General features: G+C 39.9%; 1 protein-coding gene across 3 annotated transcripts in view; it reads left to right on the plus strand.

Annotated features, from left to right (window-relative positions):
* The window catches only part of GPATCH2L (G-patch domain containing 2 like), a 46,679-nt gene extending 25,093 nt beyond the window's left edge, over positions 1-21,586 (plus strand). The window contains exons 10-12 of one of the 3 annotated variants that reach the window (XR_012633891.1): positions 2,057-2,148; positions 6,718-7,076; positions 14,733-21,586. Coding sequence is in view for 2 of the 3 variants with exons in the window: in XM_074910000.1 (XP_074766101.1) it covers positions 2,057-2,148; positions 6,718-6,890 (265 nt within the window). In the remaining variant the exon portion in view is untranslated. Of the gene's footprint in view, positions 1-2,056; positions 2,149-5,575; positions 5,600-6,717 lie in introns of all 3 variants that reach the window. The other 2 variants (XM_074910002.1, XM_074910000.1) reach the window with 2 other exon arrangements.
* Positions 21,587-22,788: the final 1,202 nt, after the last annotated feature.

A 22,788-nucleotide genomic window follows, 5' to 3' on the forward strand; every position in this document is an offset into this window, starting at 1 on the left:
AAATCTGTAACATTTGTGAACTGGGAAATATTGCATAAAGTCTCTTGGAAACAATAATGCATACTTCTTTCCTAGTCTGTAGTGATTCTCCACCAAGGATCAGCTGGCTAATGTTGATGTAAGTTTATAAAATTAAAAAGGGAACCTTATTACTATTATGTGATAAAATTAGTTGGATTATTATATATAATTATGTAGTCATCTAGTGAGTAATCTAATACTGTGTAACTGATGCAAAATAAAAACCTGAAGTTCCACTTGATTGAAATCTTTTCCTTGGGCTATGTGTGTGCCTAGATGTTTCAGAATACATGGTAGAACTGTGCTCAGATACTAAGTAGCTACTATCATAATCATGTACAAAAGCAGTTTTTAGCATATGCAAAGTCACTTAGAGGTTAGTCACTTATGTTTACAAACACAGGATTTGAATATACAGTCTTATAGGTGTGATGGTGTTCTTGAAAGCCCTTAGTTAATGTTTTCAGGAGAATTCTGTGTCTGATTATATTAATATGCATTCCTAGATTTGAAAAATTGTCTGTCAGTGAAATTTAGCACAATTTTAAAATATTTGACACTATTCCTTAATGTCAAATTTGGATGACAGGTGTTGTAGACTTCTTGTAGATCTTTTAAATTTTAGTTGAGAAGACAGAACAGTAGATATTTCTTTCTTATTTTGTGATTGCACATTTGTTACAGGTAAGTAGGTAGACCCAGCAGCATTCAGACAATTTGTAGTCTTGGCTTGTATAGGAAATTTTTTGTGCTCCCTACGCTGTTCTGTATAGTTACAACAGCACACTTTGGTTTTGTTTAAATTCACCATCTAAAATTGTATATTTATAAATATGCTGATTTTTTTTTTAAAAAAATAGATTTTAGTGTGGAAATATGAAGCCATGAATTTTCCCTTTTATCTGTAAAAGATTTCAGTACTTGATAAATGTGTTTGTTAAACTTTCAGGATTTTTTAAAAATCAAAACAACAAGCTTTAAGGACACAGAAGCATTTCCTCACTTAACCATCAAAATTTATATAGTTCCAATCTTTACAACCATGTAAGCACCTCACAATCTTTAATGGATTTTATTTGCACTTTGGTTCTGCATTTGACATGTCAGATCTGATGCAGAGAATGACCAAGGAACTTGCAAAAGAAACTGTTATCTCGGGCAAAGCAGGGATTTGAACCTGACGTCATTGCTAAATTATGCTCTTGTATTCATTATGGATTGTATTTGAGAAAGTTCTCTGGTCTGCTGCCAAGACTGTCCTTTCAGAATTAAACTTCTCATCTTCCTACATCTAGAACTTGGAGGAATGCTCAGTTCAAGTCAGTCCCAATAATGCGGGTTTCTTCTTAAGTGGTAAATGGTTAAACTGAAAGCTTCAGACTTAAGAGTTGATATGACTGGGACAGATTATGCCTTTCAGCTAGTTTACAGGTGCAGCAAGGCTGATTACCGTAAGCTAGATTCCGCTGTTTTCACAGCACTTTGGTAAGGAAATCATAATTTTGAAGATGCATGGGACGGTTTTGCATTCCTAACTTTATGAACTGTAGTGGAAACAATATGCATGGACATTTGGAATATAGGTACATTCTAAGATGACTCTACAGTACTAAAAAGGTTGCAAAATAATTTCTGAATAAGGGAGCAAATATCATGCAATTTGTTTAAAGAGCAATCTTGCAGACATTTGTTATACTTCTATAGAAGTAATGGTAGGGCATGTGTTATATGACAGCTTGATCACATCTTTACTTATGCAAAGAGTTATTTTAAAGTTAATACAAAGCCAGATCCTTTAAAGACTAAGAAATATTCTTCCGAGGAGTTTATGTTTGTGAACTTTTAAAAGAAATGGGAGCATAATGATATGTTAATGAATAATGTGAGCAAAACTTCCTGAGAAGCTTTTGATTTTTGCTGCCTACTAGTTAAGAAGCTGATGGGAAGGTGGGAGTTAGAGGGTGATTTTTCCAGAGTCTTACAGGAAGGAAGTTGGGACTGGAACAGAGTTTAATTTGTTTTAATTTCTCTATAGGCAAGCAAATCTACACCTGGGACCACCATGTTCAAGGGACATCAAGAGGAAACGAAAGCCACCTGCAGCCTCCATGTCCAGCCCAACATCAGGTAACCTGGATTTATCTGTGTGCCAGCATTTCTAAGTTCATGTCCCTCTTGAGCAAAGTGCCAGAGTTACAGTAGTCAAAAATAGCATTACCTTGATTTGAAACTAATGAAACGTGTGAGAAAGGCAGTGTGAGAGAGACACAACATGTGTTTCTGCATAGCGTCAAAAGCTGCTTACTAAACAAATCTTTGATGCAGCTATGGTAAGTTAATACAATTTACAGTGCTTCACTATACAGTGGGTAATAATCTGTTTCTTCATAAGGTGTTATTTCCACCATTCCTAAATCATGCAGTTCATGGTAATAAGGAGGTGATCAGTACACAGTGTGTTTCCTTCAGTGTTGGGCTGACATTAGCTGGTGACTCTGGTGCTCTTTTTCAGGGTGTTTCTAGACACTTTCATCGGAGTAGAAATCTGTCAGTTTTTGTATCATCAACGTGTGACACCACACCACTTACTCCCTGGGAGTTGTCTTATTCTTGTGGATTAAATAGTCACTTTGTTCTTTTTCTTGCTCTGGGGATATAATGATTAAAATACTGGTTTATTTTCATGTGGCGTATTTCTGGAAGGTGATTGATTACTAACCAGAATCTGAAAAAGTTTTAATCTGCAGAACACAGAGGGGTTTAGGAGACTTCTTTCTGGCCTCTCACCCTACCCTCTCTTGAAATATTTTGCCTACTGTCAGACAACAGATGTTCTTCCAACTAGCTTATTAAAAACTATGGTTGTAATTCAGTAACAAGGTGGTGGGTAAGCTGATGGGGAAAAATGGTGATGTGAAAACAGTGGGGAAGTCCAAAGGAACTGATGATGAATAGGAGGAATGAAGTTCGAATTTCTTCCTCTGGGTGATGGATAGACAGTAGAATAATGAAGTAGGGGAGAAAGTTGTGCTAGCTCTCTAGGCCACAGATCTGGATTAGAGTATTCTCTGAAAGGTTCTGTATTAAAAAAGAAAATAACATTAAATCAATAATCTGTTGCTCAGAAAAAAAGCCATCTGTTATTGACTGCTTATTTAGGATATTCTTTCCTGGCTTTTGAGTGTGCCATTCTAGCATATACAAACTTCTGTAGTGAAAGGGTTAGTAAAATCATATATCCGTAGCCACAGAATTTTAGTTTGGGGATACTAGGTTTTCTTGATATGAATGCTAGTGTCTCACTGTCCCCTGTTACCTGTACATTTATTTATTATTCAGAGTGTACTCTGTACTGCACTGCTGGTCACTTTCTATAGTGAGAGCTTTTATTTCTATGCCTACATATTTAAAAATATTGTGTAAATTGTACTTACCTGACTAGGCAAATTGTACAGTGAACACTTTTTGAAGAGTTGAATCTGCATCTGGAGTGGATCTCAGCACTGGAAATAGTACAAAGGTTTGAAAGGTTTTTTGGTTTTAGGGATGAGGGAGAGAAAATTAGAGTAGGTACTACAAAATAAGGAAGAAGAGTGTAGTTACTGAAATCCGGATCGGATGCTTGTGCTGATTGTCAAGAGGAAAGTGCTGCAAGATCTTTAATAGTCAGAAATGGTTAAGAGCTCTTCCTTAGACCCTGTTTAGAAATATCCCCAACAAAGTTAATGGCTATGGGTAGGGTTTGCTACAATACTGACTTGCAGAAAGGAACTTTGACAACCAGCTAAGTGAAGCAGTGTCCTAGCTGACTTTCTACAGCAGTCTCCCAGTTGCAGCTGAACTGCAGCCTGGGCATGTAACTTAGAAAATTCTGAAATCTGATATTATTTCTGTCAAAGGTGATCTTAATGTGGAATTGCTAATGCCTAAAGAAATACATAGGATTAATTTGCAACAATGTAGAATTAACTGACGACTCTTACCTTGTTAAACATTGATGAGGTAGATAGAGATTTTCCTCCCTTGCCGTGCATCTATTTGCCCCTACATAAATGTCTTATACTGAGGTTCCCCTGTATGTGAGGAATCATTGCAGCCTCACTTTCTCACTACAGAGGCTTTTTATGGTTGTGATGTTTTACTTCTGCAAAAGATGAAACACAGGTGAATCAGAACGCAGGCCCGTGTTTGTCACTGCAGGCACAGAGTGCTGGATTTCTTCACCTTTAAATAGCTCCTTAGATGAGTCCAACTGCTCTCGTCTCACTTGTTGACCAGGTCCTGCTTCAGTGATCTCCTTTTTTGCAACCTGAGTGCCCCATAGAGGTGAAGGACACAGCCTGAGCTGGCTCCATCAGTCAGCAGAACAAATGGGCTTGCTCTGCCGAACATCGGGCCATCTCGGATTCCACCTCTTTTATAGAGATGAGTGATGAAGAGGGGCTCGTTCCGCTTTGCCGCTGTATTAATACACATCAGGGGCCAGCTCCCAGCACTAAATCACGCTACTGCATACATCTGTTATCGGACTCCTCACCAGTGTGATGAACAAGACTGCAGATAGAGGCTTCCTCGTGTCATTCTTTATAGGATTTTCCTAAAAGAATAAATAGCTCAAATCTCTGCCAACACTCTCCCCTGTCACTGTGATGAATTTAGCTTCTTTCTTAAACATGCAGCTACAAATCTTCCCCTGTCGCCTCACTCCCCACCATCCACAGAAAGTTTTGAGTTGAATTTGGCTCAAATCAGAAAATGCTAATAAAAGGCATGAGATGTGGTTGCTATCTTCCTCCTAGCTGCAGGAATGAGAGAAGGGAGCTAGAGATATGTTTATTTGGGAGTCAAGCAAACTAAGTTTATTCCATGTCTTCTCACAGACTTTCATGAATGTGAGTATTAATTGGGTTCTGGTAAAGCATCTTTGTCAGAGACCCTTGTATGAACATCAAAAAAAATGCATTACTGTAGCAGAAGTGCCTAAGTCTCTATTGTATTGTTATAGCATTAAACTTCTGGTATTAGTCCTGCACTTTGAGGCTAACTGGGCCTAATACCATAACTGAGATAGCTGTTCAAGACTAACATTTTGGAAAAAGGCCTAGCTGTTGAGAGCAACAAAAAGTGGATAGAAAATTCAGAATTCATTTGCACTTTAGGAAGTGACATCAAAAATAAATTGGGCAAACTTACATAAATATTGAGAGAGATTGAAATTTAAAGTTAATGCTTTCCACACTGTGCAGTTGAGCAGTGTGTAAGCCCTAAAGCATGAGACTTTGACCAGGAAAGAACAAAAGTCTGGCTGGTGTAGTTGGGCAGCAGAATAAGGAAATCTGGAGGAAGTAAGACTGGCTGTACTGAGTTAGACCAGGAGTTCATCCAATTCAGTGACCAACAGCCAGTCCTTTGCTTTTTTTCTTTTTATGAACAAAGATAGAGAGCCTGAGTGGGGAGGCTGCTAGTGAGGGGCCCATAGCATAGTATTGGTGGTGATTATTAGTTTAAGGACTTTGACTTACTACTTTTTTTTTTTTTTGCATGTGACCTTCAGATGGAGGAAGTTGATGGGCTAGAGGTAAAATATGCAATGTACTGTTATCAGCTGTGTTGTTGTGGTTGTATGGGAATGACTCACTGTTTTGGATGCAAGAAGCAGGATTGTTTGGGTTCCAGATCTACTGAGTGTGGAACCTCAAGCACTGAACTAGCTTATTATTTAAACTTCAAAGCAATCAGTCCTCTAGTTGAGGCTTGTCATAGCTTCTTTATCCTTCATCCACTACAGAGCAGCAGATGTAACTTGTAGTAAAAACACAGAAATAACTATTATCTATTGTAAGAATATGATGAAAAGGAGATGTGTTTTGTACTGAAGCAGTTACTTGTTAAAAAAAGTTCCAGTTGCCCTGAAGACTTCTGTGGCAATTACTCTTTTTTATCCTGCCCTGTTCTGTTTGTGAGGATTGAATGATTCAGGATACTGAGAATGGAAGTAAACTCTCACATCTCTAGGTTTCTGACAGTCCTGGAAATTTTTGTGACTTTTGGGTTGAGCCATGGGTCTGCAAATCTTTCTTGCCAATTATAGCCTGTCCCATTTTGAAGCAGTGATTGTATTGAGAAAAGGAGAATGGATTCCAACCTAGCTTAGACAGTAGCTTCTTGTTATAATATGTTGATTTACTGTATGGGATATACAGTGGGGGTTCATGGTACTGCCTTTACTGGGTAAGGAGGAGAGGTGTATTTTCCTCTTTAACTGAGCTTTGCAACCTGAAATTTGTGAAGCCTTCAAAGACTTCAGAATTCTCAGATATACAGGGTTAATCAAGTCTGTGAAAAGTTTAAGTTATCTTCACTTGAGTGATTATGAACTGATTCAGGTTATGTATGGGACAGCTAAAGCTCTTGATTTTCAATGGGAACTTTGACTAAGGGGACTAGTTAGTGGACTGGGAACTTGGGAGGCCTAAATATGAGAATCATTAGGGCAAAGGTGTTAATGCTGTCAAGAACCCGTATTTCAAAGGCATTTGGCAGGGGAACTTGTAGGAACTCAGTAAATAACACCTTCATGTAAGAAATTATATACATGAGGCATTTGCCATGAAGTCACTTGTTCTAACTTTTCTTTTTATTGCCCTTTCCTACTCTCTTCCTCTGTTCCCCCTTTCCTGCAATTTTATATTCCAGCAACTTTATCTGTCCCCATGGATGCAGCAGAATCAGAGCTACCAGCAACACCATCCCTGAGATCCCAGAACTCTGAGTGGACAGGGAAAACACCAGCAGTCGAGAAAGCAACTATTACTGCCTCCAGTAACTTTTTTAAAATGCCACCAGAGAAGAGTCCTGGATACAGCTAAAACAAAGCATTGCAACTGTAAAAGCTTTCTGGATTTCGGAAGTGTTTGACTGGTGTGTGTCTTCACCAAATATCTTGTTTGGCAGTAGCGACATCTTGAGTATTGGTGCGTGATGCGTGCCATCATCCAGACTGATCTGCGTGCCCCACATACCTAAATCATGTTTGTGAATCTGTTTTAAAAAAGGTAATCAGTGTTGGGACTGCAGTAGCTTTTAAAAATGTTCTTGCTATTGATGTATTTATTATGCATTCATCTCCTTCCCTGATGCCAGCTCATATGTGCTGGGTCATGTACAGTTTCTTTTGGGTCTTCAGATCCTTCTTCACTCCTGGATATGTTGCTTGTTTGTGATTTGGCATTTTTTGGATGAAAGTCCCACTACTGCTCAGGGAGGCAAAAGTCTCCCCCTGCTTTCTTCTAGGCCAGGAGGATTTCTTGGCTGGGGAATGAGGAGGGAATGCAAACAGGTTGAAATATGGAACCTGAATTCTGTATTAGCAGAATGTTTGCAGGCCATGTGCTACTGGACTCAAATCATGTTGCTTCTAGTGAAGCAAATATGGTGCTTGTCCATTCAGAAATTGCCATTGGCTCACTGGCAGCATGGTCTGTTAGACCTTTTCCTTCTCCTTTGTTCTGAATGTCTTTAGTCTTGCTTGTGTATTGCATGTTCTTTCCTAAATGTCCTACTGGATAAGGATTTAGGAGAACTACTTGGACATAAATGTGCAAGCTGGTGTCCTGGGAGGGAACCTGGGTCCTTGAATATCCTTGGAGTATGGTGGAAGACATACAAAACTTCCATTTCTCGGTATATAAATTAAAAAATTACTGTTAGTCTTTCTAAATGATGCTTGCTGTTGAAGTTAATGTGCCATTGAACAAAAAAGCCATTTAAAGTATCACCTGAGTTCAGAGCATTCTGGATATTGATCAGACTGCTTCTGTCTCATGTTTTCTGTCCCTTCAAAAAGTATTGTCTGCTGTATCTATTGGAGGTGTCTCCACCTACTGATAATTGTACTTTACTCCGCAGCATACACAAAAGAGATTCTCTTCATAGCACTTCCAATTAGTCCCTTGTTACTTTCTGTGTTGCAGAATATATGGATAATGATTTATTCCCTCTTTTTTCTTGAATTCTTGATCACACTCCACTTACTTTTCTTGAATTACTCTGGAACTTATTTTGGGTTATATTTTTAGAATATATACCTGCTTAGCATATGTCAAGGAACAGGTGGCCTCATGTCTTTAAGTCCCTTAAAAATAGGATATATTTGTATGCATAGAACTCTTTTTGCTTTCCTCACCAGGTGGAACTTTCAGACAGGTCTGCTTAAGCTTGTAAAATTCATTTTGAATGTGAAGGTGCAGTTAGCACTCTTAAGTAGGTAACAAAATTTACATGTTTTTAGTGGTTTTGCGGTGTTCTGCTCTTCCTTATAAATCAAATGGCTGAGGGACAAATTTGATTGTGAGGATATAAAGCAGTGATTTGTATTTAACTCTGTATTAAAATGTTAAATGGTCATAACATACACAAAACAAAAATTGAATGACTCACTAAATCATGATTGACAAATACAGTTATATTACAGACATACTGTCCGTGTCTGATCCCTTAATACCTACTTATTCTTGAGGAGACATCCAAATTGGATTTATATTTCACAGCCCAAGCAAACTGTCAGATCTGTCCATGTAAATCCCTCTCAAACCCTTTTGGGTTTTGTTGGGGTTTTTTTTGGTGGTAGTACATTTTAGAACTAATTAGAACAGGAAAGCCTTTTTACCTTGCTGAAGTACAGAGGTCAGTTTGGATTACAGGACAAGCTGTAAGGATTTTGTGGAGAGAAGAATGTTCCTGTTTTAAAGTAGCCATTGGATTGTTTAATTTTGTAGTTATTTTGAGCAATGGTGCTTAAGAGGTAGGACAGGAACTCTCAGCACTGGAGGGCCTGTAATCTAGAACATACAATGAGAAGGTAAACCTGAAGAGTAGTAGCTTGGCTGTCTAGTACTTATGAACACAATGAAGGGGAAAGGTGGTCACATTCTCTCGGCAACCTGCAGATAAATTTTAGGATTGGAAGCCTTGTAACCTAACTTGTAGTCTGTTTCAGTGACAGGGAGGTTCCCTAAAAGAAGATTTGTGCAGCTGAGTTTTTTTCTCTAGGGGCAGGGAAAGATAATTTATCAGATTTTCCTATTGAGGTCAATAGCACTGTTCATCTGGTTAAGCCTTACTTAGGCTGTAAGCTTCTAGGAGGTCTTCCTTGCCTTTAAAGGTTGAATGTACCTGTGGCAGGCCTTGTCTTGGTAAGCCGTACTTCCTGCCATGGCAACTTTCTGAAATGCCAGGAGACTCATGTTCTTGCAGCTGCCTTGTCTTTCCTATTTATAGGTTAGAATCCATTTGCAGGTCAGTCAGGCTCTCAACCAAATTTGTTTCCCTGGAATGGTAGACATGCTAAATGAATTACACATCTTGTTACTCCAGGGTATTTATCAAAATTCATCTTCAGACTTCAGTAGCTTGATGCAGATTTGAATATTTGCAGGATTCTTAGATGAATGAACTAGGTGCATTGTTTCGTCTCTTTCCCTCTGAGGCAGATTCCTTAGAACTCACGCAGTACTGACACAGTGCTTCAGATGAGTAGAAAAGAATAATAATAATGTGCCTTGATTTGGTAGCTGTGCTTCTACTAAGGAGGTCTAGTGTGTGATTAGTGCTTCAAAGATACACAGTTCTCTCATATTCCAGTTGTCCACCAGGACTCTCCAGTCTTTTTCCAGGTTTGTCTTCTCTCCAGTTTTCTTCTGTCTTTGTCCTTATGGGAGACTTCAACTTCCCAGACATAACTGGGAATACCATACTGCTGTGACAAGCAAGTCTGGCAAATTCCTGAAGTATGTTGAAAATAATTTGTCACAAGCACTCAGTGAGCCATCTAGGAAAGATGCCCTCCTAGACTTCATATTTGTGAATAGCAAAGGACTTGTGGGAGATGTGATGGTAGGTGGCTGTCTTGGCCACAGTGACCACGAAATGCTTGAGTTTAAGATTTTTGACATAATCAGAAAAATGATCAGCAGAGTTGCTACCCTGGATTTCAAGAGAGATAACTTTAAGCTATTCAGTGAGCTAGTTAGCAGTGTCCCTTTGGAATCTACTTTTGAGGGCTTAGGCGTCAATGAGTACCAGTCTGTTTTCAAGAACCACCTTTTAAAAGCACAAGAGCAGGCAATCCCTTTGTGTTCAAAGTCAAGCAAGCAGTGCAGAAGACCAGTTTGGCTGAACAGGGAACTCATCTTGGAACTCATTGTTTGATCTCTGGAAGTAAGGTCAGGCTTCACAGGAAGATTGTACAGCTGTGGTTGGCATATGCAGGGAGAATACACAAAAGGCCAAAGCTTAATTAAAGTTTAAACTGGCCAGTGTTGAGTCAGACAGCAAGAAAGGGCTTTTTGAAGTACATTAATAGCAAGAAAAGGCCTAAGGAAAACATAGGGTTGATATGTGTTGGAGATGGTCACCTGACAAATCGGGATGAAGAAAAGGTGGAGGCATTCAAAGCTTTTTTTCCTCAGTCTCTAATAATACTGATAGACCTTGGACTGCCTGGTCATCTGCATTGGAGGACTGTGACTGCAGAAATGTTGATTTTCCATTTGTGGACACTGAAATTGTAAGGGACCAATTGTATCAGTTGAATGTTCATAAGTCTATGAGGCTGGATGAGATTCATCCCTAAGAACTGAAGGAGCTTCTGGATCTTGCAGCAGGACCCCTCTCAATTGTCTGTGAAAGGTCTTGGGAGTCTGGGGAGGTCCCTGCTGATGGGAAGCTGGACAACGTTACTCCAATTTACAAGGAAACTTACAGACCTGTTAGTCTAACCTCAGTACCTGGAAAAACTATGGAGAAGATCATACTGGGTGCTGTTGAAAGGCATTCAAAGGACAATGCAAGCATCAGTCACAGTCAACACGGGTTGACAAAAGGAAAGTCCTGTTTAACTAATTTGATATCCTCCTATGATAAGGTCACTGACTTAGGAGATGAAGGGAAGGTCGTGGATGTAGATTTTCTGGATTTCAGTAAGGCTGTTGATACTTCCCTCACAGTGTCCTTCTGGACAAGTTGTCCAACTGCAAAATGAGCCAGTACGCAGTGTGCTGGGTGAAGAACTGGCTGAACAGCAGGGCTCAAAGGGCTGCAGTGAATGGGGCTACATCTGCCTGGTGACCAGTCACCTGTGGTGTTCCTCAGGGTTTGATTCTAGGGACAGTTCTGTTCAGTGTATTTATCAATGATTTGGATGCAGGAGCTGAATGCACCATTAGCAACTTTGTTGATGATACTAAAGTGGGAGGTGCTGTTGACCTCTCAAGGACAAGAGGCCTTGCAGAGCAATCTAGATAGATTGGAGCATTGGGCAATCATCAATGGCATGAAATTTAACATGTGCCAGATTCTGTACCTGGGACAGAGTAATGATGGACACAAGTATAAACTGGGAGAGGAGTGGCTGGCAAGCAGCCCTGCAGAAAAGGTTCTGGGGGAGCTGGTCAGCGGTCAGCAGTGTGCCCTGGCAGCCATGAGGGCAAACAGCATCCTGGGGTGCATCAAACACAGCATAACCAGCTGGTCAAAAGATGTGATTATCGCTTTGTATTTAGTGTTGGTGTGGCTTCATCTTGAGTACTGTGTGCTGTTCTGGGCTTTACAATTTAAAAAGGTTGTGAAGGTCCTTGAATGTGTCTAGAGGAGGGCAACAAAGCTGGTGAAAGGACTGGAAGGCCTATGCTGTTAGGAGTGGCCGAGGACTCTGGGTTTATCTAGTTTGAAGAAAAGGAAATTGAAGGATAACCTCATTGCTCTCTACAGCTTCGTGAGGAGGGAAACTGGAGAAGGAGGTGCTGAGCTCTTCTCCCTGGTATCCAGTGACAGGACACATGGAAATGGTTCAAAGGTATGTCAGGGGAGGTTCAGACTTGACATTAGAAAACGCTTCTGTATAGAGAGAGTAGTCAAACACTAGAGCAGGCTTCCTAGAGAGGTGGTCAATGCTCCATGCCTGTCAGCGTTTGAGGCATTTGAACAATGCCCTTAAATTATTATACTTTAACTTTTGTTCATCCCTGAAGTGGTCAGGCAGTTGGGCTAGATGATTGTTGTAGGTCCATTCCAACTGAACTATTCTATTCTGCTCATGAGGATTCTGTCTTTTCATTCCTCCAATCTGTGAAGGTTCCTCTAGGTGGTACCCCCCTCCAGTATATCCATGGCTGTCCTCCCCAACATGCCATTATTTCTGAGAGTGTGTTCTCTGAGAGTATGTTCTGTCTCTTTCCACCACATCACTAATGATCATTGAACAGTATCAATCCCAGTATTGTCTTCTGTATCATGCTTTTCATAACTGACCATCACTCAGATTTCAAACCGTTGATCATTATTCTTTGAGCCTGACAGTTCAACCAATTTCGTGCTGACCTTTTTTACTGGATGGCATCCAGTCCATAGCTCCCTCATTTGGCTATAAGGATGCTGTGAAAGACTACATCAAGAGGCTTGCTGAACATTCACTGCCCTCTGTGCATTCTCAGAGCCTGTCATTTCATCATAGGAGGCAGTCAGGTTCATAGGCATGATTTTCCCTCATTTAATCTGGCAGCCTGTTCCTAATCACCTTCTTGTCCTTTGGGTGCCTGGAAATGGCTTCCAGAACTTGCTCCATAAAGCTACAAGGGACGGACGTCAGGCTGACTAGCCTGTGTAGGAAAGATCCCCAGAACTTTCTTCCTGCCTTTTTAGAAAGGTGACATGATACGTACCCCTTCCTGTCACTGGGGACTTCATGCAATTGCTACAGTTTTTCACAGATGATAGAGACCAGTCTTACAATGACATACTTTTGCAAACAGGGCTTTATGTACAGGGAGCAGATGGACATTCAGGGAAAGGGAAATCAAGAGCTGGGAGGAGCATGTTTAGTAGTTCTTATGCACATTTCCAGTAGTTCCACTGGGCTCTAATGAGGCTTAATGCCTGGTCTGTAGGTACTGGAGAAGTGTGAATTAAAATAATGTCATTTCTGGCCTGATGGATTTATGATTTTAAGGTAAGGTACAGTAAAGAGTGAAGAAGGCAACAAAACAGTGGCTGGGAGAAACTCATAAGTGGCTGTGACTAGTGCTACTAAATGATAGATTAGCTTCATGTTTGTGATATGCAAAGGTGTGTCTTGCCAGCATTCCTGAATAATGACATTGAGATGGTTAGTGCTGTCCTTCCAACTGTAGTAAGCTCATGCTGTTAGTTTGTGGATGTTGCAGAGACCTGCTCAGTGGGCAGAGGATGAGAAGGGAAATTGGAGAAGGGCAACAAGAAGGGTGATTGAGTGCTTCTTTTCTTGTAACCCCTTCTGCACTGAAGAAAGAAGGTACTACAGAAAACAATGTGTGAGTCTGGATATCCGAAAAGAAATTATGTAAACGGGATAAGAACTTCGCGTTGTTGTCTTTAGGAACAGTTTCATAACAAGAGAACACTTCAGTGAAGCAAAATTGAAGGATGCTACCAATCACTTGTTCAGAAAATTTATTTTAATAGTCTGTTAGGAGATTATCAAAGGAGGACAAACTTATTTTCTTATTGTGGTATATTGCATTACTGTGTCTGTCCCCTGCATTCTATTCCAGTTTGTGTTTTATGCTCGAGACATCCTGCTTTTGTACCATCAAATATGGGAAAAATACAGCAATGCTTCTTAAGGCATAAACCATAAGGGACCACTTGCTATACAGAAAGCAAGGCAAGATTGTCTTAGGCCATTAACTTTTACCCAGTACAAAGACTGAACTCAGCATAGAGAACATAATGTCTTAATTATACCACAGTGTCTCATTCTTAAGAAAGTAAACTGTGCCATAGGCAAGTGCAGGGAGACTAAACTGTCACCAGTGCCTGGAGACTGGTTCATGGCTGGCCCTCAGTCAGGTGACATACAGATTTATGTTGTGGAGACAGAGGGAACCTTCAACATCTTTCTCCACTTTAATGTGGTAGAATGCCTTCCTAACTGTAAATCTGGCTGTTAGTGTGACTCTAGTAAATTGACAGAGATGTGTTAACTGGCATACCAGGAAAAGAGAATTCTTGTACCAACTCAAAGAACTGGTAAAAGTGGAAAATGGGCTGGCACAACCTGTTATATGAGAGAAAGATGCAAAATATATATACCCACAGACAATACTCAGAAAAAGGATTGCTGACCCCTGTGTGTATGACCTAGAGCATTCATTGTCTTAAAGCAGAGCTGCCAGTATTATGAGGATGATCAGGGTTTTGCAAAGCTGCCCTCTTTTCCTTGTAACCTCTGAAGGAAATGGGATAAACAGCATAAGAAAAGCTGCACAGGGTCAGTCCAAAGGTCTCTCTGGCTTGGTAGTCTGTCTCTCACAGTGTCCGGGTTTGGATGCCTAGGGGGTACTGTAAGGACAAAGGAGCTATATAGTGATACTTTCCTTTTACATTCTCTTAGCCTAGTGTTCTGGCTCAGAAAGATTTACAAACTGTTTTTGCAAGGCTAGAGAAAACTATTGTGAACCTTTTGGCTATAGTATTTATCCTGCAGCTGGATTTAATTGGACTTTTAGAAGGACGTGTAATCTGACTTTCAGAACATCAAGCAAGTTCATCTTTCTTAGTCATCAGTTTTCTTATTAATTACCCTCTTTATAAGCAAATTGCATCTTTTCTTGGAATAGTTTTTTCCTAATATCAACATCCTGACATTGCTTTTTGCTATGCTTTTTTTCAGCAAGGTTGAGAAGTCCTATTCTTCCTTTACAATAGGCTTCTTTTTCATGTATATCTACCTATATACCATCAAGAAGTCCTATGTAATCCACTAACCCATGTAAGTCATTTTTCATAATCTTTACACTGTAAAACTTGTCATTTAACCTTTAATTATGCTTCTGCATGAAAATCCCCAGTATTCCACATCAATCTGCATTCAGTTTTAGTGTCTACACTTAGAGTATTCTTTATAGAAGCAGGAACACTTGCTTCTGTATTGCTATTCAGGCTTCATATACTCATCTATCCAAACATTATGCTAGCCCTTGCTGCCCAGACACTGCTGTAACACTACTGTAAAAGTGATATTTAGGCAGTTGACTCTGAATCTAAAGTTCTTATCACCGCTTTTCAATGTACAAGATCCTAGAAAGTAAGAAGAATAATAATTTTTTTTTATTCCAAAGTGTATTGCATTTCCTTTAGCAATATTAGAGTGCAATTTTGGACTGACAGTTTTTATAATTTGGAATACTTAAGATCTCAGTCTGTTTAGTTTTATCAGAAGAGCATCAGAGATATCATGCCTGTGTGGTGGAAAGTCCTTTATGGAAATGGAAATACTAGGTAATAAAGTGTCTCTTGTCTTGAGCAGGTAGACATAAAAATGAACTTGAAACTAAAGCCGGATGAATTCAAGTTAGAAATAGGGTGTAAATTTTTAACAGTGAGGACAGATTAACCATTGGAACAAAGCACTGTGGGAAGCAGTAGCTACTGTGTATCTTCAGGCTTCAATTTGCAGACAGCAGCTTTATGGAAGGAATGTTGTAGCCAAATATAATCCACTGAAATAAATACAGAGGCATCCAAAAGATACTGAATGGTCAATTTTATAGTGAAAGGTCAGTCTGCATGAAATTATTGTTGCTTCTGGTTTAGAACCTCAGAGAAGACAGAAGACTTTTTTTCTACAGTATAGAGATCTGTTGAAAAATTGGAAGTGTTTTGGCAAACGCAGGGAAAAGTCATGGTGATGGAAGTTTTTTGTTGTTACCAAAAGATGGTTATGAAATCTACATGGGAAGGTGAAGTGAGAAAAAAATTTATCTGTGCCAACTGAAATGAAGCATCATTTCTGCATGCCACTTTATTTGTTGAGTAGTATAATGACATATGAGTGTGCAGTCATCAGAACCTACACGATCTCTCAGTTGAAGAGTGTTCTTGGTGAGGGTTCCCCCTTTTTGCTGTACTAGCAGCTAGAGTTCTGCTGTCTTGAGACAGTGTTGCCTGTGTATGTGCTCAGCTCAGCAGCTCTGTCTCAGTTCATTTGCTCAGCTGTGTGAACTGCCTGCACATTGCACTGAAATCAGAAACAAATGAGGGAGGGCATTGGTGGGTTTATTACCTTGCCAAAAAAGTATGCAGTATCTTTCTCAATCACTATAGCGGTTGCTTCTTCTTTTCTCTCTCATGCATATAAGGAAGATGCCTCTGTGTAGATGTGCCCTTCACTACCACACTGAAGGAGAAGATGGTAGGCTTCTCCAAGTGGAGGAGCTCTTCTGTGCTCATCTCAGAGGAGATGGTGGGACTGGAGGAAGCAATTTTCTGGTAGTGTGTTCTCTAACATTAGGGAGCAATGTCTTGTTCAGCTTTAAAATAGATTATGCTGTACCTTTGTTTTAAAATGAATGTAAAATTCCAGTGATGGAATAGCGCCACGTTTGAATTGTTGCTTCAGATCTCAAGTCTTGGACACAGTGTAATGTCCCATGCTAGCATTTGTTTTTGTTGCCCAGATTGGTATATGTGGGACCTCACTGCTGGAAGCTCTTCTAAGAGTGCCATGAACTGAGACTGGTCTGGCCTGACCAGAGCCCCTGGGCGCTGCTGAAGCCATTGAATTTTCTCTCAGGTTTGGCAACACCAGACAATTAGCCAAAGCTATACCATCAGTTACATTCTAGCTTCATCCTTCTGTCCCAGGGGGCTTACCTGAAGACAGTTCTCAAACAGGTTTACTCAAAATCTTTAAAGAGCTGCATTGTGCAGGTCTCAAATGTTCTTTGTGGTCATAAGATTTAACTGTTCAATAGGGATTCGTCTCTGGGTTCCTAGGATTCTATTTTGGGGATAACATGTAAATAAGGGAGATCCTTGCTTGTAGTCCTTTGTCTTAAACATGATGTGTATTGTCTGAATGAGACTCTTGCAGAATCTTTGTTCTGATTATAGAAACTAGAAATAAATCAATATATGAAAGAAGTGTTTTATCTGATATAAAGCAAACTGAGTTGAGTGTGGGAGAAGAGAGGTTTCACTGACCTACTGTAAACTGGATTTACAGTATTGGAATGTCCAATAATCTGCATGCTTCCTTGACTGGTTCCTTAAGTATAAACTATAACCTGAGGGTCTGTAGGGAGTTACTATGCTTTTCTTCCTTTGAATTGCAAACCTGAGTGAAGGATTTGAGGTAATTTATCATGTCCATTCTTTGTTTTTTGCAATAATTTTGTTTCCCAGTTTGTCATGACGTTGCCTCTAGACAAGTGAGATGTTCCTTGTTTGGAATTTGAAACAATTCCAGAGTTTCTTAAGTAGCTGTTCACTTCCAAGTCATTATTTCAGATCTGCCCAGTCCAAAAGGAATTTCATTTAGATGAGCAAGGTCAGTCTCCACTGATAGTTTAATGGGTATCTATTCATTTTGCCAGTGCTAACATCCTTTTAAGATAGATTGGCATCATTCTTTTTTACTGTGATAGCAGTGGCTTCAAAGATCAAATGAGTAGTGGATTTTGAATTTTCTTTTGCATATATTTGTGTCCCAGTATTGATAGCTATGCACACTCATGGAAGGAAGGAACAAAACAGGACTCCCTCAGTCTTAACTGTTCCAATGAATAAATTGTAAAAAATTAGATCCCAAGTTGATTGACTGATTTTAAACAAAAAGATGAAGATCCTTTGGAAATTGCTTCAAGTTCTCAACACTATATTGGGGGAGAGGGTGTTCAATTTTAAAAAGTTATAACTTTCCTCTCTCATCTGCAGACTGCACCTGTGAGAATTGGAAAGTGTTCCTGGAGAAATGTGCTGATTTTTGTTGGGATGAAGGAGAAAAGAGCTCTTAACAATAGGTTCTCTTATGGGAAGTGCCTAGATTTAGCACACATTATCAACTATGGGTTACAGTCAGAAATGTCAGATATCTAAAAATCATTATGAGCCAGTTCAGTCTTCTACCTACTTGCATTTTTTTTTTCCTGAGGAATGAAGCATTTCATTTGATAATTGGAGGCATTTCTATTAAAAAAGAAGAAAAAAAATCTGAATGGTTCTTGTTTACACATCCTTTATTTTACATCCAAGGGCTGAGAATTTTCTCAGTTCAGTTTGAATAGCTGGTGGTCAATTCAGTAACAGGGCTGACTGTGGTGGCTTTTACTATTTTGATGTATTTCAGACCATGCTTGCTTCATACTTTTCCAGCTCAGAGAATCAACTGAAACTACAGATGTCTACAAGTAGACTTGCTACATACTAATGGAGGATTTCTTGCATCTAAATAAAGGGTATTTCAAATCTGGGGGTACAAAATTTTTTTCTCTACTGAAGTAAAGCAATTTTCCAGTAAGAGCAGATACTCAATAATAGTTGTTTTTATGAAACATAGAGTTTCAAAATGCTAAATGGTGTTAATTTAGTTCATTTCTAGTGGGGGAGCAACAGGGAAGTACCTAAAGATGAGAACAAGAACAGATCTTAGTCAGGAGTTGCTGCCCTTAGGCGGATGAAACACATGGATTTTGCAAAACGTGCTTTTAAAATTGCATTTAGTTGAAGAAATCTTACTTTGAGAAGTGTCATAGCTTCTTCCTCACAGACTGCCTGCAGGGGCAGTGATGGCAAAATAGTGATTCTGCTAAGCTAATGCCAGCACAGATGCTGATGTTTTTCTAGTAATTTTGGCACCAGCTTCCTGAGAGGTTCACCAGCATTGCCTTAGGACTTTTCATCCTGCTTCACCACATAATTTGCAAGTGCTTGGACTCACCCAAACATGCATTGGAAACATGCATTCCCATTTTGAGAAAGCCAGAGGTGAAGACACTCAGTGCTGAGTGTTGTATGGTGAGTAAAAGAAGTCCTGTGTTTTCTTTCCTGGCTGTGCAATGTCACCATGAAAGAAGCCTATACAAACAAAAGTAGCAAGGGGAGCTTTCATGAGCCTTTTATCCCTTGCTGGTCCTTTCAAGTACTGTGGAGACAGCAAGGAGTGGGAATGAGGAGTACAGGGTCTGATTCCCGGGAGAGGGAAGAGGGACCATGAGGTGTGATACACACACGTACGTGTGCGCACACACACTCACACCCACGCCCCCGCCAATAAAAAAGGAAACAAATAGGAAAATTTCTGTTCCCATAACAAACAAGGCTGCAATTCATGTGGCCAGTGTCGCTGTAATCAGTGCCCTTCTGCATGCACAGTACAATGCAGTCAAGCAGTTGCATGATTTGTTGCTGGGTTTGAGGGTTGTGTGTCCTGTCCTGTTTCCCCGCTCCTGTTTCACACTAGTGCCTGCCTCAGTCAGTGTAGGAGGGTTGAGACTCCAAATGTACAGCTGCTTGGGTTTGGGTTTTTTTTCCTCATTTATACTGACTTCAAGCTTTATTTACTGCACAGCATCCAGACTGCACTCTGAAGAGGGAAGAAGTAATTTCCTTGCTAGTGTCTTCGAAGTACCACCTGCTATGGCATCTTAGAAAGTTAATGAATTTATTTATGTGCTGAGAATTTGGATGTTATTGTCACCCTTATTTTATAGGTGTGGAGTTTAGGTTGGAGTGACTGAAACAAAAACCAGGAGTTACCTCTGAATTTGAGGGCCCAAGATGAGATACCTGGGCACTAGTGATTTGGAGTGGCTTACTTTGTAGCCTTTTGTTGGTTTAAATCTCATTTCCTACAGATTTCCATAGCAGCTGAGCACTCAAGAGCTTCAGCAAATCCAGCCACAGTTACTGATGAGCTGAGGAGCACTGTCCTCCTTGCTGAAGTCACTCTCTGACTTCTCAGATATCAGAGAGATGACAACAAGCAGGCATCTCTCCAGGGCTGATGGTCAATTGCTTTCATCGCAAGAACTTTGCTTTGATAGTTTCCTGCTTTGTCCTTTCTGTCTTTAGCAGCAAATGACTCGGCCCCAATCTTCTTCAGTTCTTGGCCCTTACCTCTCCAGAGGTGTGTGCTCTGTCCTCCGTATGAAGCCAGAATCTCAGAAAATAAACTGTATGATCACTTGATTTGGCATTATTGTAATGCATATGCACAGAGGGATGAATTAGGATGGCAGTTCATTTCTTCACTTTTGAGTATTTTTATCTGTAACTGGATAAGTGTGTGTATATAGATAGATAGATTGATTTTATTTATTTTTGAGCTAAGAATTTTTGGTATGTATTTACTTTCTATTGGGGTTTCCTCATAGGGTATTTTAGTTTTCCAGCATATACTTTGTCTCTGGAAATATCAATGATTCCTAGACTTCAGAGGAACTGAAAGTGGAAAAGCAGCCCAAATGCATAGTATCACAGAGGATCTGCTGTGAAATAGCTTGTCTGCTACAACTCCAGAAAGAGTAATAGGTAGGTGACAACTTGCTCTTGAGCCATTACACTTTGTATACTTTTACCTGAACATCATAGAATGATATGACTATTGACTCGTGTCTTACACTAATGTTTCAAGTGTTGTCCTCTGATTGTCTTCCCTTAACTCTAATGACTGTCCAGTGCAGAAAACCTGGCTGTTGTTTAACAAATCATAAGCTGCCTATTAATACTCAATTCAGCAGAGTTTTAAAATATCAGAAATCTTAGTGTATGTTTTGGGAAGAATGCCCTCAAGTCAGAGACCCTCTTTGGAACCAGAATCAATCATCTGTCTGAGCTGTATCAGAAAGAGGAGAAAGGTATGAAGACAAAATGGTACTAACTTTTGTCTTTATTATCTGCTGTTTTGTTCTGTTCTCTTCATTGATGTTCAGGTCTAGATCTTCTAGAGAAATGTATCTTTTTTTTTAAAAAAAAAAACACAAACCAACCAAAAACCAACCTCCCTCTCCAAGTTTTTGTAGGATTCTTCTGGCAGACGTGGGTTGGCAGGTTCTGTTCACAGCTGAATATCCCATTTCTGATATAAACAGATGCCATTAACCTGAAAGATGAAAATCAGAATGTTTCAATTTTTATGAATGCCGTCTTGAGATTTGGCAGGTAGCTGCAGTTGTGGTATCCTTATCCTTGCAATAAAGTATTGTGGACCATATCGTTCTTTGCTCACACACTGCACTTTTACACCTGTGCTAAATGGGCATTTTCTGAGCAAAGTGCATTGTTTGCTCAACAGAAGCATAAAAGATGACACAGGGTATGTTGTTGTACACCTTGTCTTCTCTCTGCTGATCACGGTGGGTAAAGTCATGGTTGTGCACTACCACGTGACTCAGAAACAACTTTGCTGAAAACCACAAATTTCTTTCAGGTAAGCTACGTCCCACCTGTATGTATACATTAATGTGACTGTATTTGTTCCTTGGAAGGACCCAAGCACCAGAACTGGTGTATTCAGAATGTGACTATCATTCTGCAAGTACCTTGAGTGTTTAGGATATGGATGAGTACAACTTCTACTGCTTGTCACTGAACTACTGCTGGTAATTGAAAATTGGAATACAGTGTTCCCTGGAGAGTTTGTCTGTCATGGAGCTCAAGAGGTTAATATGTAGTTATGTGATGATACTATAATTTTATATGCATCTGCAGATACTGGTAATAGACATTAAAGTGGGCATTTACATCCTTATTATGGGTCAGTACTTGATGTCATAATAAAAAAGTCACATCAGAAAAGTACAGGATAAAAATCTGATTATGCACCTTTTGGAGTGTAAATGGCTTTAAAATTCAAATTGTCACCTGATGGGAGGATCAGGAAAGAGTTAGAACAAGGGCAAAGGGGCAAAGCTGTGAGATACAAGGGGCAGGATAAAGGAGGAAAAAGAGACAGGCTGGACTAGGCCTTTGCTTGGGCAGTTTATATCCATATGAATACTATACCCCATTACTTAGGCACTTCATGTCATCTCATTAAACTCAAGCTTGAGTAAAAGGTAGACTTTGCAATGGGGTGTGAAGGTCAATAGACTCCAGATCTTCTGTCTTTCCATAGAATTCAAATCTACTCAATGGTGGTAGGGCTAAAACTTCATGTGGGTTAATACAGGATGTTCATTTGGAAAATGACAATCGTCAGGGCTATTAATGTTTCCAAGTCAGGGCAACAGCTGACACTTTCATGAGGCTGTCCTAAGTAACTATGCAATTTCTGGCCCTGGAGCCTGAGGAGAGCGGTGGATACTGGGGGGACTGAGACTCTGAATCCTGAAGGGCTGTGTAGGTTCAAATCAACCAAGAAGTACAGTGAGGACTAGAGCAGCATGTGGAGTGGACTGCATGGGGCAGTAAATTCATCTGCAATGCACTCAAAGGGTTTCCATCATCACCTTGAGTGTCTGTGGGAGCTGAAACCCTATAGCATGTAGTAATTTGGAAGGATGTTGACCTTACATTTCTTTACTAATTTTTTATCCAAATACATCCGAAAGCAGTCTATAAAGTCTCTGCAGTTGACTGAAATTTTAGCAACATTATTTTCTTTGTTGGAAATATGGGGTGCAAGGCCATGAGGTGAGGTAAACAGTTTCTCTCTGCTGAAAGGTGACGCCTTCTCCTTCCATCTCCACTCCATTGTCTCCCCTTGCCTGACTGTAAGCTCCTGCTGCTTACATTTCACTTGATGGACCCCTTTGACTCCTATCAACCCCCTTAACTGCAAAAAATGATTTGATTTCTGCTCTTTTAATCAGTTGATTCAGCTCAGTTGATATGTATGAGGAGTGCCAGAGGCAGCTAAAGGCACAAGGGCAGGATGGGGCTGGGGAGATGGGTGGGCTGGGAGAAATTCCTGGCGAATAATGGTTTGAATGAAGGAGACACACAACTGAT

The sequence above is a fragment of the Athene noctua genome, chromosome 6 (assembly GCF_965140245.1).
Source record: "Athene noctua chromosome 6, bAthNoc1.hap1.1, whole genome shotgun sequence".
In the NCBI taxonomy this organism is placed as follows: domain Eukaryota; kingdom Metazoa; phylum Chordata; class Aves; order Strigiformes; family Strigidae; genus Athene; species Athene noctua.